This window comes from Uloborus diversus, chromosome 3, assembly GCF_026930045.1.
Source record: "Uloborus diversus isolate 005 chromosome 3, Udiv.v.3.1, whole genome shotgun sequence".
Classification (NCBI taxonomy): domain Eukaryota; kingdom Metazoa; phylum Arthropoda; class Arachnida; order Araneae; family Uloboridae; genus Uloborus; species Uloborus diversus.
The window spans coordinates 38,242,228-38,257,893 of record NC_072733.1 but is presented as its reverse complement, the minus strand read 5'-3'; the positions used below and the strand labels follow the sequence as shown (position 1 = coordinate 38,257,893).

General features: G+C 31.5%; 1 protein-coding gene across 1 annotated transcript in view; it reads left to right on the top strand.

The window, feature by feature from the left end:
- The first annotated feature begins 1,116 nt into the window (after positions 1–1,116).
- Positions 1,117–15,666, top strand: part of LOC129218158 (peptidyl-prolyl cis-trans isomerase FKBP4-like) — a 31,881-nt gene continuing 17,331 nt past the window's right edge. Inside the window, exons 1-6 of the mRNA XM_054852373.1 lie at positions 1,117–1,737; positions 8,066–8,329; positions 9,322–9,569; positions 11,931–12,014; positions 13,319–13,555; positions 14,698–14,883. Of these exons, the coding sequence (XP_054708348.1) occupies positions 1,305–1,737; positions 8,066–8,329; positions 9,322–9,569; positions 11,931–12,014; positions 13,319–13,555; positions 14,698–14,883 (1,452 nt within the window). The 5' untranslated portion in view covers positions 1,117–1,304. The remainder of the gene's footprint in view (positions 1,738–8,065; positions 8,330–9,321; positions 9,570–11,930; positions 12,015–13,318; positions 13,556–14,697; positions 14,884–15,666) is intronic.

Below are 15,666 nucleotides of genomic sequence, written 5' to 3'. Positions count from 1 at the left end.
AGCAAATGAAACTGCAGACAGACTGGCTAGCTTGGGACACGGGGAAAATATCATTCTCCACTGGATTGCCCCTGAAGACGTAATAAATAACCTGAAAAAAAAGTACAGAGATAAAGCTACAACTTCCTGGAACAGATCTAAATACTATACCGGATACAGCCACTTAAATGGTCAAGGAAACAGCAAACACAATTTAACAAAAAATCGTTATGAAGATGTCCTGCTATCAAGAGCTCAGACCCGTACCACTCTCACTCAATTCAATCAGCACCGAATCAAACATAGTAACTCCCCTTTGTGCTTAACATGCAATACTCCTGATACAGTAGACCATGCCATTCTAGTCTGCAATAAATATAACAAGGAAAGAGACAAAATTCGTGCCTATATGGGATATGTCCCCTTGTCCTTTTCTCTTGTTTTCTCGGCTGCTCATGCTTCTCGCCGCTTGATGTCCCTTCTCATTGATTTGCTCAAGGCTATTGATTCATAATTTCCTTTCCTTTGGTGTTCTCCTTGTCTTTCTTCTGGTTGGGGTTCAGCTTTGTTCCTTTTTAGCCTCTTTCTTGCCCTCTGCTCTCAGCCTCTCGTTTTTTAATTTTTTGTCTTATTTTCTGAATATTGAACATTGTCCTTCCTTTTGTTTCAAGTAGAAACATGGAAAATTTTGGAGTAATAGAGGTGAAGCCACTGTGTTAGAGTGAAGCATATACCTCAAAATAGAGAAGGGCCGTGGTAGCCTGATCGGTAAGGCATTGGACTCGGGGCCGGAGGGCCTCGGGTTCGATCCCTGCTGGTCGAAGACCCACCGTCGTCATTAAAGGGGACTGGGCGACGTTAAATATGCTCGTGGTCTCAATGTCCTCCAAGTGAAACGATACCTCTGGGGGTGCTAGTACCAGGTAGCTATTAGCTCTTGGACTAGTTCTAAATTCTCATTAACTGCTCGATCCGGTGATGGTGCTGCCATCTATCGGTATATAAAAACAATGGAGGCAAGGCACTTAGTATGCAGTCCTCGACATAAATGCAGTTGTAGTCAGTTGTGACTCTTGAATAGAATAGAAAATAGAGAAGAAGAAGAAGAAGAACTTGTCTAGATTGAGATGAGCGATCGCGATGTTTTCCGTCGGTTTTGAATGATGTTTTGGTTAGAGTATTTTAAGGTTTCCTGGAAGTAGATCTTCATAGAAAGTTATTTTCTGATGTTTGGCAATCGTCTAGTTTCTTGCTAGTTTTATTTCATTCAAGCACACTAAATGTTACTGTTTGGTTGCTTCTATCAAGAAGATTTTAAAACTTAGATGGCTTCGGTGTTGGAGAAGGCTTCGAATTTAACTGTCACTTTCGATACAGAAAAAAATCGAAATGATTCAGGAACTATAATTAATGCAGAAACTAAATGTGAAGAATCCAAAAAAGATTCCAGTTCAGAAGGTATACAAAATGGAAACGAAACAGTTGAAGTTAAATGTGATGAAGATCAGGAAAGAAATGAAGAAATAAGCAATACCACAGATGATGGATCTCTTGTCATTAATACGATCGATATTACTCCTGAAAAATCTGGAGGCGTGTTGAAACAGATTTTTAAAGATGGTGAAGGTGATGAATATCCTGGGATTGGAGATAGAGTGAGTGTTCGCTATAAAGGATGGTTACTTGACAACAAGGAAAAACCAACTTTGTTTGATAGCACTCCTGATGGTGAAAAAATTGAATTCAACATAGGGCGAGGTATGGCAGCAATTTTCCTACTTTTCATTAGAATTATTTAACTTTATTTGGTTTATTTTATTTTTCGTCATTTTAAATTTCTTGGAATTAGTAAAAAATTACAATTCTTGCCTTTTCATAAACATGATCTTTACTCTAACTTGTTGCATTATAAACGTAAATATGTGGTGTGCGAATGTTTGCGGTCCCTCATTTCCCTTTACATTTTTATAGCCCTTTCAATTTTTCAATCCTCAACTAAAGGCACAAATTGACCCTATTAGGGATAGTTTCAATGAAGTGGTTCACCTTTCTATGCCAGTTATGTGATCATAGGTGACTGTTGCACCAAAGGAGTGGGGAATAAAAGAAGTGTGGGGGTTAGGGGACTGCATCTGAAGCTGATGTTTTTTTTTTTTTTTTTTTTGTGAAATTAAACGATATTATTTGATTTTAACATTACTGATAAAACAGCTATCCACAATCATTAGTCGTCCATTTGTCTAAGACAGCTGAAAATAGCTTTGGACTAGCAATGCAACTAATATTCGGCCCATCTGCCAAATATTCGGCTTCAACCGAGTATCTAGTTTACTACTCTGTGCAAAAAAAAAAAGTTTAATGTTCATTTTAATTGAAATCTTGTTATAACTACATAGTGCATTGCAATTTTAAGGGTACTCGTTAATGAATGACAATTAAAAATGTCTCTACTGCAAATCTTGACTATCTATTAACACATTAAGTAATTCTTTTCAAAATTTTCAGCTAAAGCCAAAGTAGAAAATACTTTTTCGGGCATATTAGGAAGGTTGATACTTATTTTATCTCATGAAACTAATTCTAATTCATAAAGAATTTAAATAGATAAAATTGATCATACATGAAGCATAAATCATACATGAAGCAAAGGTTAGTTTTTTCTCACTCAAAATAAAATACATAAAATTGAATATTATAATATAAATAAATGTTTTTTCCCATTTTTTTCCTTATTAAGTATGATAATTAAAAATATAGAAATATTCATTAATGTTATGATTTCCTATATAACATTTAAAAAAAATTCTTTATTATACTACATGCAATATATCTACTTCCCGGTTATGCCATCCAGTAACTACAGTTTCGTCTTTGTTATGGATTCATCAGTCTGGAATAAGCATGTAATATCTACCTAGTAGGGGGATGTAGGCAAAGTGAAATGGCTAAGATGACTGAGCTTTTTCAAAATGAACAAATTGGAAATTTGTTTTAAAAATCACATTACAAAAAGAAAGAGCGTTGTTTTTTATAGTAAAATTTTCATTGAAGCATTATTTTTTATCTTTGGTAGTAATTTTTAGCCTTCAAAAAATAGTGAAAATTTTTCACTTTTTTTCTCATGGGGCAAAGTGAAAAATGAAATATTTTTAATGATGGAACATTTTATATTTGATTGCAAAAAGTATTTTTGATTAAATGAATCAGTAAATAAAGTTTGGAATGAATAAATGAAAAGAAAATGAAACAATAAATGAATATTTAAATTAATTAATAATGAAGAAAAATGAGTGAATAATAGTGTGAATGAATAAATAAGTGAATAAGTAAATAAATCAATTAATACAGTGATATATAAGTATTTTAGTAAAAGATTGAGTGAGTAAACGAAATAAGCTATTTCACTTTGCCCCGCATGTAGCATGTACTCGACTACTTGAGCAAAGTATTTAAAACACAAATAAGCTTAACATTAACTAAATAAATATTGCAATGCATATTAGAAGGTCTCAATTAATACTTAAAGTGTTAATAACAAGAACTTTATCATTTTATAATATGAAAAATAAATTTTGACTTTGAACTATCATTACAATAAGAATATTGATTTTTAAAAATTGCCTGTATTATCATATGCCTTAAAATTCATTAGTATTTCTTTCCTAACTGGAATAGACTACATGTGCAACTACATTGTTAAAATATTACCAGATAGGTGGCACTAAACACAGATTAAATATTTCACTTTGTCCTGCTATTTCACTCTGCCCCACATTCCCCTATATTGTGTCAGAGGAGCAACTGAGAGAGCACCTACCACCCCTGAATGCTGAGTTGAATGTGTTTCAAATATATTATTTCTTGCTGCAGAGAAGAAAAGAACATGTCTTGGGGAAAATGACATGTTCATTTAAATATTTAGTAAGAAATATATTCATATTTGTTAATAAGAAAAAGATAAAGAATATTGCGAAAAAATTTCAATTATTTTCAAAAAGAATCTTTAAATAAAAATTTTCAATTAGTTGCAGATCATTAGTCATGTAATTATGTTCCCCTTCCCTCCTCTTTTCATTTCCCCCTTTTCGAGTTCACATAAAATAAGAACACCTTGTCCTGTAAAAACACTGAAGATCATATGCAGATTGTTTTTTGGAGCACTTCAATTTCAGAAAATTGCTGGGCACCTAATGTTTAAAGCTATGTTCTACTATCACTTTTTTAAGACTTCAATTTCAAAATATAAGAGACTATTACCCTATTGGGCAAATCCACAGAAAAGGGGGAAAATGGAAAAATTTTAAATTAATTTTTTCCTCACAAATTTGTTATCAATGGAAACATAATTATGTGAAGAGTATGAAAATAAGAAGAAAAAAAAAAAGGAATAAATAGCAAAAATAGTAGAGTTATAAGCAGTGGCACCACCAGAAAAACTTTCTGGGAGGGTTTTTCAAAATCGGATTTTTTTTTGCTTTTTTTCTCATTCATTAACAGTGCAAAATATTCAAGTTTATTTAATCAAATAGTATCTGTGGAATTTATTTATAACACCCATATGAAAATAATTAATAATTTGTATTGATATCACTATGACTTTAAAACGAACAAAAAAGTGGGAAAAAGCACAGTAGGGGAGATTAGGGATGGATGGGACAGTTCTCACAAAAATATTTCTTATGAATTATTTTCTACTGGTATAACACTGAAAGTTTCAGAATAACAAATTGAAACATTTTAATATATTTAAAAAATATAAATTTCATGGTAATTATTAAAATGGTCATTTCTGAAGACAATTACAATAGCAGTAAAAATGTCCCATCCCTCCCTCATGTAAGGGAGGGATGGGACATTTTTGGAAGTTAAAATACATATACATAGTTTTCAAGAATATTATGAAAAATGACAAAGAGAGTATGTCATTTATTTACGTAAGGTTTATTGAACATTGGGAACATCTATTTTATCTAACATTATACTTTAATAAATCAGCATCAAATGAAAATTTTTTGTGCTCGACTAGTTCCACCAACCATATTTGGTGGGGACAACTTGGCAATAATGTCTATTTTATCAATCACAGAACTATGTGTTGTTTGTGGAAAGATAAAGTTTCCTTTTTCATTTTTCCTCATAAAGAGTACTTGAAAGGTCTCATCAATTATCCTTGCTTTCAACTCTTCCAACATAATTGAAATTCTTAGAGTTCTATTATCAGGGCCCGATTCAATTCATAAAATACATTCATCAATTATTTTTATTTATTAATGTTTTAAAATGTCTAATCAGAAAAACAAAATTAATTAGTCTGAAACTTTAACACAAGTCATTAAAAAGGTACTTATTTTATGGTTTATATTTGAGTAACTGGATGTTATTTTCCAATATAAAATTTCATTTTACAAAAATATACTACATTTTCGTAAACAATATGTTTTTTCTTCGCATAATGTGCTTCATGAGAAAACAACCTGTAATGAAACCACTGTTATACTTCTTGCAAAGAAGTACAGCTAACCAATTGATTGAAAGTATATTATATATTACATAAAAGTAATAATAACATTGATAAATATTACAGGAATAAGGAAAACTTAGTCATACTACTGTAAACTTTCAATGTAAAGAAATTAGTTTTGAAAAAAATCATAGAAGTTGATACAATTCTTATATATCAAGTTGATGATTTCAATGGCCTTTTTATTCTGCAATTCAATTCCAAAACAAGATAGTATGCCAAAAATAAAATATTAAAAGATTTGGACAATCAGTATAATTATTTAGCGGCAGATATTAAAAGGGAGGGATGGGACATGTCCCATCCCTCCCTAAACCATACTGTCCCATCCCTCCCTTTACACAACATTTCAGTAAAATAGCTTGTTACTAGAAGCATGCTACTTTTAGGTTTAACTTAACTATTACTTTATAAAAGCTGTATTATTAGGTGTATAAAACAGCAAAAAGAATTATGTTAACATCAATAAATAAGATTGAAAACTTATCTTGAAAACAAAGTAGTTATTTACTTTTGGTGTTGTAAAATAGCTTTTTTCTGGTATACATTCATAGAACTCTGCAGCTAAAATGATTTATAGCAACAAACATGGTTTTATGGTTGCTCCATTTAGTGGAAGAGTCAGAAATCGAAAACAATGTTTATTTTAAGAATAATTGAAGGAGTCCCATCCATCCCAGTGTCCCATCCATCCCTAATCTCCCCTATATTTATCATTAGTTCTATTTTAATCTTACATGCATTTTTTGTTGGGGGGTTTTGTGCGATACCATTGAGAACTTCCTTTTCAAATACATAAATGTCTTAATAAATGTTAAATGCTAATTAATAATGGTTTCAATCTTTCAACAAGAATTGGGAAGGAACCTCAGAAAATCTGGTATGGTAGGCTTCCTCTCTATTTTTCCCAAAAAAAGATTTGTGCAGTGCTGGAAATGCTGAAAAACCTACTCTCTTGTGCTTTATTGTGAACATTTTAGCAGTCTTATACCCGTAACAGTGCTACCATGATGAAATATTACTTGTATATTTAAGAATTGGGAAGTAATTTGTGACTGCTTCTGGATCATTAAAAAGCAGTAAGATATTTTTTTGAAACCTATCTCACTTGGAAAAATTCTAATACTGTTTTTTTCCCTTGATTTGCACAGGGGAAATGAATGTATTTGAGTTCTGGGAGGGGTTTTATCCCCAAAATCCAGCCTGTGACTGCTCCATTGGTTATAAGGGTTCAAATCAGGCTGTTTAAGCATGTTCTTAGGAGTAATTTTTTTAAATACATTTAAGAATTGTGCATGGGGTCCATAATATGTTTCTCTCTCAGATAAAAATAAGTTCACTTTTGTCTTTCATTTTGGGCAACTATTTAATATTTTGCAAATGACTATTTGGTGCATCAGGGCTTTCAATGCAAGTTAAGGTACATTTTCAAATACAGTGAAACCTCTCTGAGCGGTCACCCCTCCGTTCCGCAAACTTTCGGCCATTGAGAGGGGGTGGCCACTTTAGAGGGTTTTTGTTACAGTTGCAATATAATTCTACAATACTCAAAAGAGCAAGGCTAATGCACAGAATGAAGTTTGAGACCGTTCTAAAAGGGAAATAGTATATTATTTAATTATTGTTTACATTTTTCGAAGAAAGGATACAATTTGTGACTTAAGTTTTTCATCTTCTCCAACAATTGTTTTTAAAATCCAATTTAAGATGTTGCTTGTTGCAATTCAAAATGATAAATAAATTGCTCTAACCAATTTATTTATCATTGCATTTGAATTTCCAATGACTTAATTTATTATCCCCAAAATCACTTTAGTTGAAAGTTTAGTTTGCTCATGATTACAAAACGCAAATTGATTTTCAAAGGCTGAATTTGTGCCTGAAAGGCATAAAAATGTATTTGCTCAAAAGTCGTTAATAATACGCACAGAGAACTGATTAGTTAATTAAAACCGATCCCTAACTAATATTAGATTTGATTGAAAAATGCTTATTTTCGCAGAATCATTAACCGGAAGATGTTTCTCTCAATCATTAGTTTCATTATCAAAGCTCTCCTTTGCTGTTTCGTGCTGGAAAGAATTCGAAATCTTACTCTATTAATTCTCTTGCTGATTTTTCACGTTCAGATTGCTTAGAATTTCAATACGTAGTTCGAGATTCATAAAATGATTTCTTACAGTGTTGTTTGCAACCCAGATTACAGGTACACACTGACCAACTAATAAAGTAAACATAAGTGACATTTTTACTCGAAAATTATCGGAATTTGTTAAAGGCCAAAAAGAATTCTCCTCTTTGAACTGAAAAGTTGCAGATTAGACACAGAAAGTGAGTAGTTTTTCCTGAAAAATGGAATAGACGCATCCACTCGGTGGCCGTTCAGAAGGTTTGGGTGACCGTTGCTAAGGTTGCTTTTAACATTAAGTCTATGGGCTAAAAAATCCGTGCTGCAAAAAAGTGGCCATTTAGAGGGGTGGCCGCTCGGAGAGGTTTCACTGTATAAAATTCAGTTCATATGAATTTAATGACTTTATCATTTTATTGAAAATGACTTATTTTCAGGGATGGTCATCCGTGGATGGGATTTAGGTATTAGTACTATGAAAAGAGGCGAGGTTGCAATTTTTATTTGTATGCCAGATTATGCCTATGGTCCAATGGGACATCCACCCAAGATCCCAGCATATACACCTTTGCTATTTGAAGTTGAGCTTTATGGATGGAAGTTAGAAGATCTAAGTCCAAAGAGAGACAACAGTATATTAAGAAAAGTTTTAGACAAAGGAGATGGATCTAATTTTCCAAATGAAGGTGCCAAAGTGAAAGGTATAAAAATTAATTTTGCATTGTGTAGTGTAACGTTCAAAAATTATAATTAATCTTTCTTGACCAGAGATTGAGAGAGGTTATAGTACTGCAAGCTGTATTCTAACAACAAGATTTTAATTGTTTAACCTTTTTTTTTCTATTATTTATTAGTGCATGAATTTTTAAAGTAATAACTAGTAGCATAAATATTCTGATATTGCTGGTAAAATATAAGCTGCAAGCATTGTTATAGTACATGATGCTTTATTTTTTCAACTTTACAAAATTCATGGCCTCCAAGGCACTTCAGAATTAGCAAAGTTTCAATCATGACACTTATTTCAAATTCTCCTTGGGGCAAGATAATAGTTCTTAGACAGAGATTAAATAATTGAAGTGAGCTTTTAGTGAACACTTAGAGCTTTTTAAAACAGTAGGTTAATTTTCAGAAAAGGTTCATGAGGCTGAACATTTTATTTTTGGTTGGTACAAAAGAATGAAATTTCTTTTACATTTATACAAGTATTTAAAGTATTATAAAGCATCAGCAAAGTCAACAAACAATGTTCTTTGAATTGAAAAATGAATTTTTTAGATAAATTGTTCTTTAAAAAAAAATCATAGAATCCGCAGCAAGATATAATGTGCACCCAAAAAGTTTTACCTTTTTTAAACAGATTATCTGCTGATTATAATGATATATAGGATTGTAATTGTTATGATTCTCACTCTTGATTAGCCAATAAGGTAAGCCCTAAGGTTTGAAACGAAGAAATATTGTTTTGTCTTTATAAAATAGTTTATATTGTATATGTATATCACTGTGTTTTATGATTCACTAATCCGTTGTGCTTTGTTATGGACATTTTACCAAAGTCAAACTCTTAAGTTAAATGCATAAATTTTTTGTGTTTCTAATATAGTGTCTTTCAGTTTTCTTTAATTTGTACTCTTTGGTTTATGTAAATAATATCTGCTCTGATTTCAATCTCACCTGATTTTTCTCTTAGTGAAATTGATTGGTTTCTGTGATGATGAGATATTTGAAGAAAATGAAGTTGATTTCATTCTTGGTGAAGGATGCAATGAAAACATTCCTGAGGGTTTAGAAATAGCTCTTTATCGCTTTCATTTAAAAGAAAAATCATTGGTTTATTTGAAAAACAAATATGTCACTGACATCACAGTCTTGAAGGATTTAAATGAAGTTGAAGAAAAAGAAGTGAAATATGAAGTATTGCTTCTTAGTTTTGAAAAGGTAATTGCTTGTGCATTTCCATTGAACTTGAGTAATAGTTAATGTTTGAAGGTCTGAGTTGTTAAACTAAGTAGATCTAAGTGTAAAAATATATAACTTATTTTTTAAACTTCTTTTGGTATCAAGAGTCGTAGAAAAATATATTTAATTGTTTATTATATATTAAGTTGAGTTAAATATTATATTGTTTTCTATGAATAAATTTTGTTTAAATAAAAATATGTAAGAGATGATTATTATTCATTTGTTAAAAGTTATTTTTGTATTGTGTAATTTATTCTATAACTTATAGCTTGTAAATAATTATAATTTGATATAGGGATGCCCCAGATATCTGGTAACTATCCGGTATCTGGCCTATCCGGCTGATTTTTTAACTATCCGGAACTATGAGGTATCCGATCCGGCAAGCCACTCCGGATCCGGATATCCGACAGTTTTTTGCAGGATATCCGGGCAGTTATCCGGTAAAAATGTGAGAGATATCCGGGGTTGATGTGGGATTATCCGGTAAGAAATAAGGGTTTAATTTTGAATTTACTTTTGCAAAATTTCCAGTTAAAGCTTTCACTGTTTCATAAACTTTTCGATGATGCTTTCTCTTTTAATTGCTGCTTCAAAAACGACCATTCCTCTTCAAACCTAGCTTCTGGCATTCCCCCGCCTCGTCTCCCCCTCTCCTTCGCGAATCTGCTGACGGTATGTTGCCAATAATTTCTCCCTCCCTCTCTCACTCTCTGCTTTAACACGCTGAAGTGAAAAGTCGACCTTGAAATGGTTCATATCAAAGCGCTTGAAGTTGGAGGAGCGGCCGTGTTGAAAATTAAAATACAGTCAAGTTCCGACTTGCGGGAGGAATACATTCCACTACTCCTCTCGCGTAAGTTGAAATTTAGCGTAGTAGAAAAATGTATGAATTCGGATTTTTAGAAACACACTAAAAAATTTTAGGCATTTGTAAACACTTCTCACACTATTTTGAACCATTTCTTAACTATATATTACTGTTTCTTGTATAAAAAAGCTGTATTATTCAATATAAAACTCTGTTACGATTTACAAAATTAATGGTCAATGGGAGAGAGACATGTAAATAAAACAATAATATAGTTACAGTGTATTAATAATTTAATAATGCACGCTTTGGTGCCATTATATCTCATGAACATTAAAACGAAGAATGAAAGAAACTAATGAAAAATGCGGAATAGTTGCACTGAAACAAAGCAATGTTTAGAGTAGTACGGTGTGGAAACTTCCGTTTTCAGTGATGCTAAAAGGATGAAGAACCATCAAGAAACCAATATGTAGTGACCAATGACGTAGTCGATGCTTGCACCCAGCGCGCGCAGTTGTACAAACAAACTATTTTCGAAATTATATTTGCTTGTATATTTCTACACATGCTAAAATCCTTTCATTGCATTCATTTATATCCAAAATTTTGTGTTGCGTTTGTATTTTTTCCATTTTTAGTTATCCGTAAAAGTTTTCTCCCCTTTTTTTAAATTATTCCACTTCCGTAAAAATGAGTTGAAATCTACCTGAAAAAAGAAGGGGGGGGGTGTTTTAGGTGTATATTCTCTTTATTTGGGGGGGTATTTATGGTTTTAGGGGGTGCGCTCTTGCTCTTGGGGGGGGCACCCCTGTATTTAAGATGCTAATTTGCATCTTTAGAGAAAATGTACCTTTATTTCTGGAATTAAAGTAAAATTTTAAGCTGATTATTTAAGTTTATTTATTTATTTTTTGACTCAAACTGGCCCTGTTTTAATATTTTCTTTTTTAACTTGTATGTTAGAAAAATTTTACACATGTATTATCTGTAATAAAAATGATTTCAAAGCAAAGTTTTTTTTTTTTTTGTGATTTCTAAATTGGAAACAAGAAAATGTATTACTTTATGATGAAGTTTAAAAAAATTTCTACACGTCATTCAAATCTAATAACACATACGACTCATTGTACGACCTTTAAGATTTCAACTATGAATAATTAAAAGTTTAAACCATGTGTACATTACATACAGAATTAATTTTTGCCGAAAGTTTGTCTCTTTCGAAAAAATCTGTCGAAATAAAACAATATTTTAATGTTTCATTTTATATATAGCACAATTCCTAAATTAAGACAGAGAGGCTCTAAAAAAGTACATTTGAATGTACTTAACATGTTTTTAAAGAAATGATATGTGGAAGAAGTTTGATTTATTGTTTTGAAACGGCGTTGTAGAAAAATATGCGAACATGCAATGCAATCGAAATGCTGGGTATCCGAATCCGGCAGGTAAGAGGGCATCGGATATCCGGTATCCGGCAAAATCACTATCCGGTGCATCCCTAATTTGATATTCTCTTTCAGGCTAAAGATATTTGGGAAATGAATACTGACGAAAAATTTGAAAAAGCTCAACAATCAAAGGAGAAAGGAACTTCATTTTTTAAAGTATGTGCTGTACCTTTTGAAATCTTCTTGTTTTTACTTTTTGTTTATATGTGATTCATTTAATACTCTTACAAATCAAATGAAATAGACAAACAAATCCCAAGAAGGTTATTTGAACAAATTGTCAGTTAAAATAAATGCATAAAATAATAATAATGATAATATTAAAGACTTTTTGTTTACGTTACTTTTTTTTATTCACTATGTTTTTTACTATTCACCCCATTGAAAAGTTAAACAGCAAAGTTTTATCCTGAATTCTTCATTATAGGATTCAACACTTTTATCCATTTTACTATTATTTTGGAGAAAAAAAAGCAGCTAACACATCCTCCAACTTTTACGCATTAGGCAAAAAATTTATGTATTCCATTTTTCATTACACTTTCACATGCAAGCCCCAATTTTTATGCATTTTGAAAACCATTTGTATGCACTTCTGTAAAACTTGCTAATTTTTGTATACTATGCGATGTGGAGGTCAATAATTTTGCTTTAACCATTACTTTCAACTCTTTACAGTTTTATTTTGTGTGAAGGACATATAAGCTCATCAGTTTGTTGTGCCCTTTTGAAAAATATTTCAGTCTAGTCGCATTTGAATTGGTTCAAGTTATATCAATTTTTAAACCTTAGTTCCCAAGCTTTATCTTTGGTTTTTAAAGATTTAAAGAACATTTCATCAATCTAAAATGTATCGAGGAAGTTTTGGATTGCAATAAATCTCTACTGAAAAAATAGGCAGCGGTCTGAAGAATAGAGTTACTCAATTGTAGGATTTGTTTTCAACATTTCATCTGAGTTTTCGAAATCATATCAGTTGTTATGATTGTGGAGTATCCTAGCCTGAATAATACTAGTTCCTAAACTATTTTTGCACAAAAAGGACTATGGATAGAGAATGGAAATGGATGATGTTTTTTTGCGATTGTGAAAACAGCAATAAAAATAAGTAAAAAATAAAATAAAACTTAAATGAAAAATAAAATTGTCTTCTTAAAATACCAGTATGTTATGTGCAGTTTCTAGAATTTATAAAACTGCTTTGTGTTTTATTGGTGAAGCATAAAAATTATTTTATGCATTGAGATTTTCCCAGGAGAATCGGTACAACATAAGACATTTACCTTTTAATTGTGTGTGTGTATGTAAATGTGTAGCAACTTAGTAAGAAAGTAACATTTTATAGTTAAGCCTGTTATCTCAGTCTCTAAATTGTAAAAATAACTCTTAAAAATAGTTTTTCTATACTATTTTTGATAAGTATAAAAAATTATACATTATACTTTTCTTGTTATTTTCAGTCTGGAAACTACAGAGTTGCTCTGCGTCAATTTAAATGGATACCTACTTTATTAGAAAAGGAGCCTGGTGTGCCTGAAGAATCTCAAGAGTCTAGAAGATCTTTATTATTATCAGGATTTTTAAACATAGCCCTGTGTTTGTTAAAAATGGAAAATTATTTTGAAGCCATAAAGTATTGTGATAAAGCTCTGCAAATTGATCCTGATAATGAAAAGGGTCTTTTCAGAAGAGGAAAGGTATTTCACTTAAATTGGTATTGTAAATTATCTCTAAAATCAGTTAAACCTGTTTGCATGTAAAATGTTCTGGCACATCAGTAATTACATTTTTCTTTTCAAACATTTGTTCTAAGGTTAGCTTGTTGTATATTTATATTCGAAAAACCCTTATACTATTAAAGATTGTTATAACCATGCCTGTCATTTGAAATTTTTCCAGGCGGGGGGGGGGGGGGGATGGCGGCAAAGGGTTATACTCAATGCAAATTGTAGCCAAAACCATGCCCACTTACAAGTGAAAAGATTCATTTTTCAAAACCAGGGAGGTTCGCTCAAAGCTGGGAACTGATTCTGTCTGGAACTTAAAAACAAACAAAAGGGACTAGTTAATGAAACTATTTTGGGGCAAAAGTTCCATCAGTAAACATTTATAGCAATTAAGGACCATCCAAAAACTTTGACATAAGTGGAAAATCGAGTTAAGCAATGTCTAAATATTTAGTGTAGACTGCAGTATAATATTATGTGTGCAGGGTGGTAACACAACCTGGAAATCAGGGAATTCTTAGGGAAAGTTTAATTTCTGGAAAAAATCTCGGAGTTATCAGGGTATTTTTTAAATTTTTCAAAAAACCAGGGAAAATTATAATTTGCAATCACCAAATCACTTCGCTGAAATTTCTCTTCATACAGACACAATAAAAACACTTTTTTTGTGTGTCTGTACGACCCTTTTCAAACAAACTCTTAAGATTCAGCCCGACAAAAAATCATGAAAATTTGCAAAAAGAACCCTAAATCAGATATTTTTCTCTTTATTTTTCTTTATTTTTCTCAAAAGTTCTGACTATCATATGGGTAATTATTGATACTGATACTTTATTTTTATTTTATTTTTGCTTTATGCAGCTGATGAAAATTGTTATTTTTTTTAATCTGAGTAAACTTTTATGAACCAAAATCTACTGTTTTTCTTTCCAAAACAGCAGGTAGGCTATGTTAATGTGGTTCTAATTTTTAGATCTGGGTGATAGTCACAATTATAGAATCAGGGAAATTTTTGGAGCTGAATCAGGGAGTTATAAGGGAACTTTTTTTTCCAGAATTTTGTTACCACCTTGGTGTATGTACGTAATGTTTTAGATATTTTACTTTTTTAGGCTAAAATGATGATTAATGACTGTCAAGATGCTTTAAAAGACTTTCAAACACTATGTACTTTGAGTCCAGAAAATAAAGTGGCTAAAAATTCCATCGTACTTTGCCATGAGAAAATTAAAGAGCAGAATTTGAAGGATAAAAGTACATATAATAAAATGTTCGATAAGTTTAAGAAGCAGGATGAAGTAAGTAAATTTAGTTTATCTATATTAAGTTTATAACAATTTTCTAATTATTTTAACGTTTTCTTTTTTTCTTTCTTTTTTTTTTTTTTTTTTTTTTGAAAATGTGAACCTCAACAGAGCCATTTTGAAATTAGTTCAACAGTGATTTCGGATTTCCGAATTTTTCTCATGGGTGCACTTACAGTTGCACTATGGTCTTTATTTCCTACCTGAATTAAAGTTCTTAACCTAAATTTGCTTTTCTTTGTATTTTGACTGCTATACCTTCATCAACTACTTATTGATTCCCAAAGATTCATCAACCCCTATAGACCGGGATCTGAAGGGGGTTGAGCATGCATGGAAAGGCTGACGCAATATTATTTCTGATTATTGTTTCAGGCACGATAGTGATTATGAAACCTCGTGTCATCGCACCTCTGGGTGGTTGACAACCTCGGGGGAGGGGAGAAAGCAGTGTGGGGGGAGCCGTTTGCTAAAATACTTATAACTCGCGAACTATTTGAGATAAATCACTGAAAAAGGTGGCAATCGACGCAGCCAAACAAGGGCTTTATAAAAGCTTAATATGATTATGGTCCTATCTTTGTTGTTTTATGAGTAAAACTTCATTTTTTGCAAACAAGCAAAAATTTTGAATAAAATATGAATTTTTTTTTTTTTTCAGGTGTCAAAATTAGTTAACTGTTTTGAGGACCAATAAAATCTGAAACATCATTATCCAGTTTGTTTAAAATTACTTAATTATTATCAAAGCGTTAAAAAACAAACAACAAGCGTTTG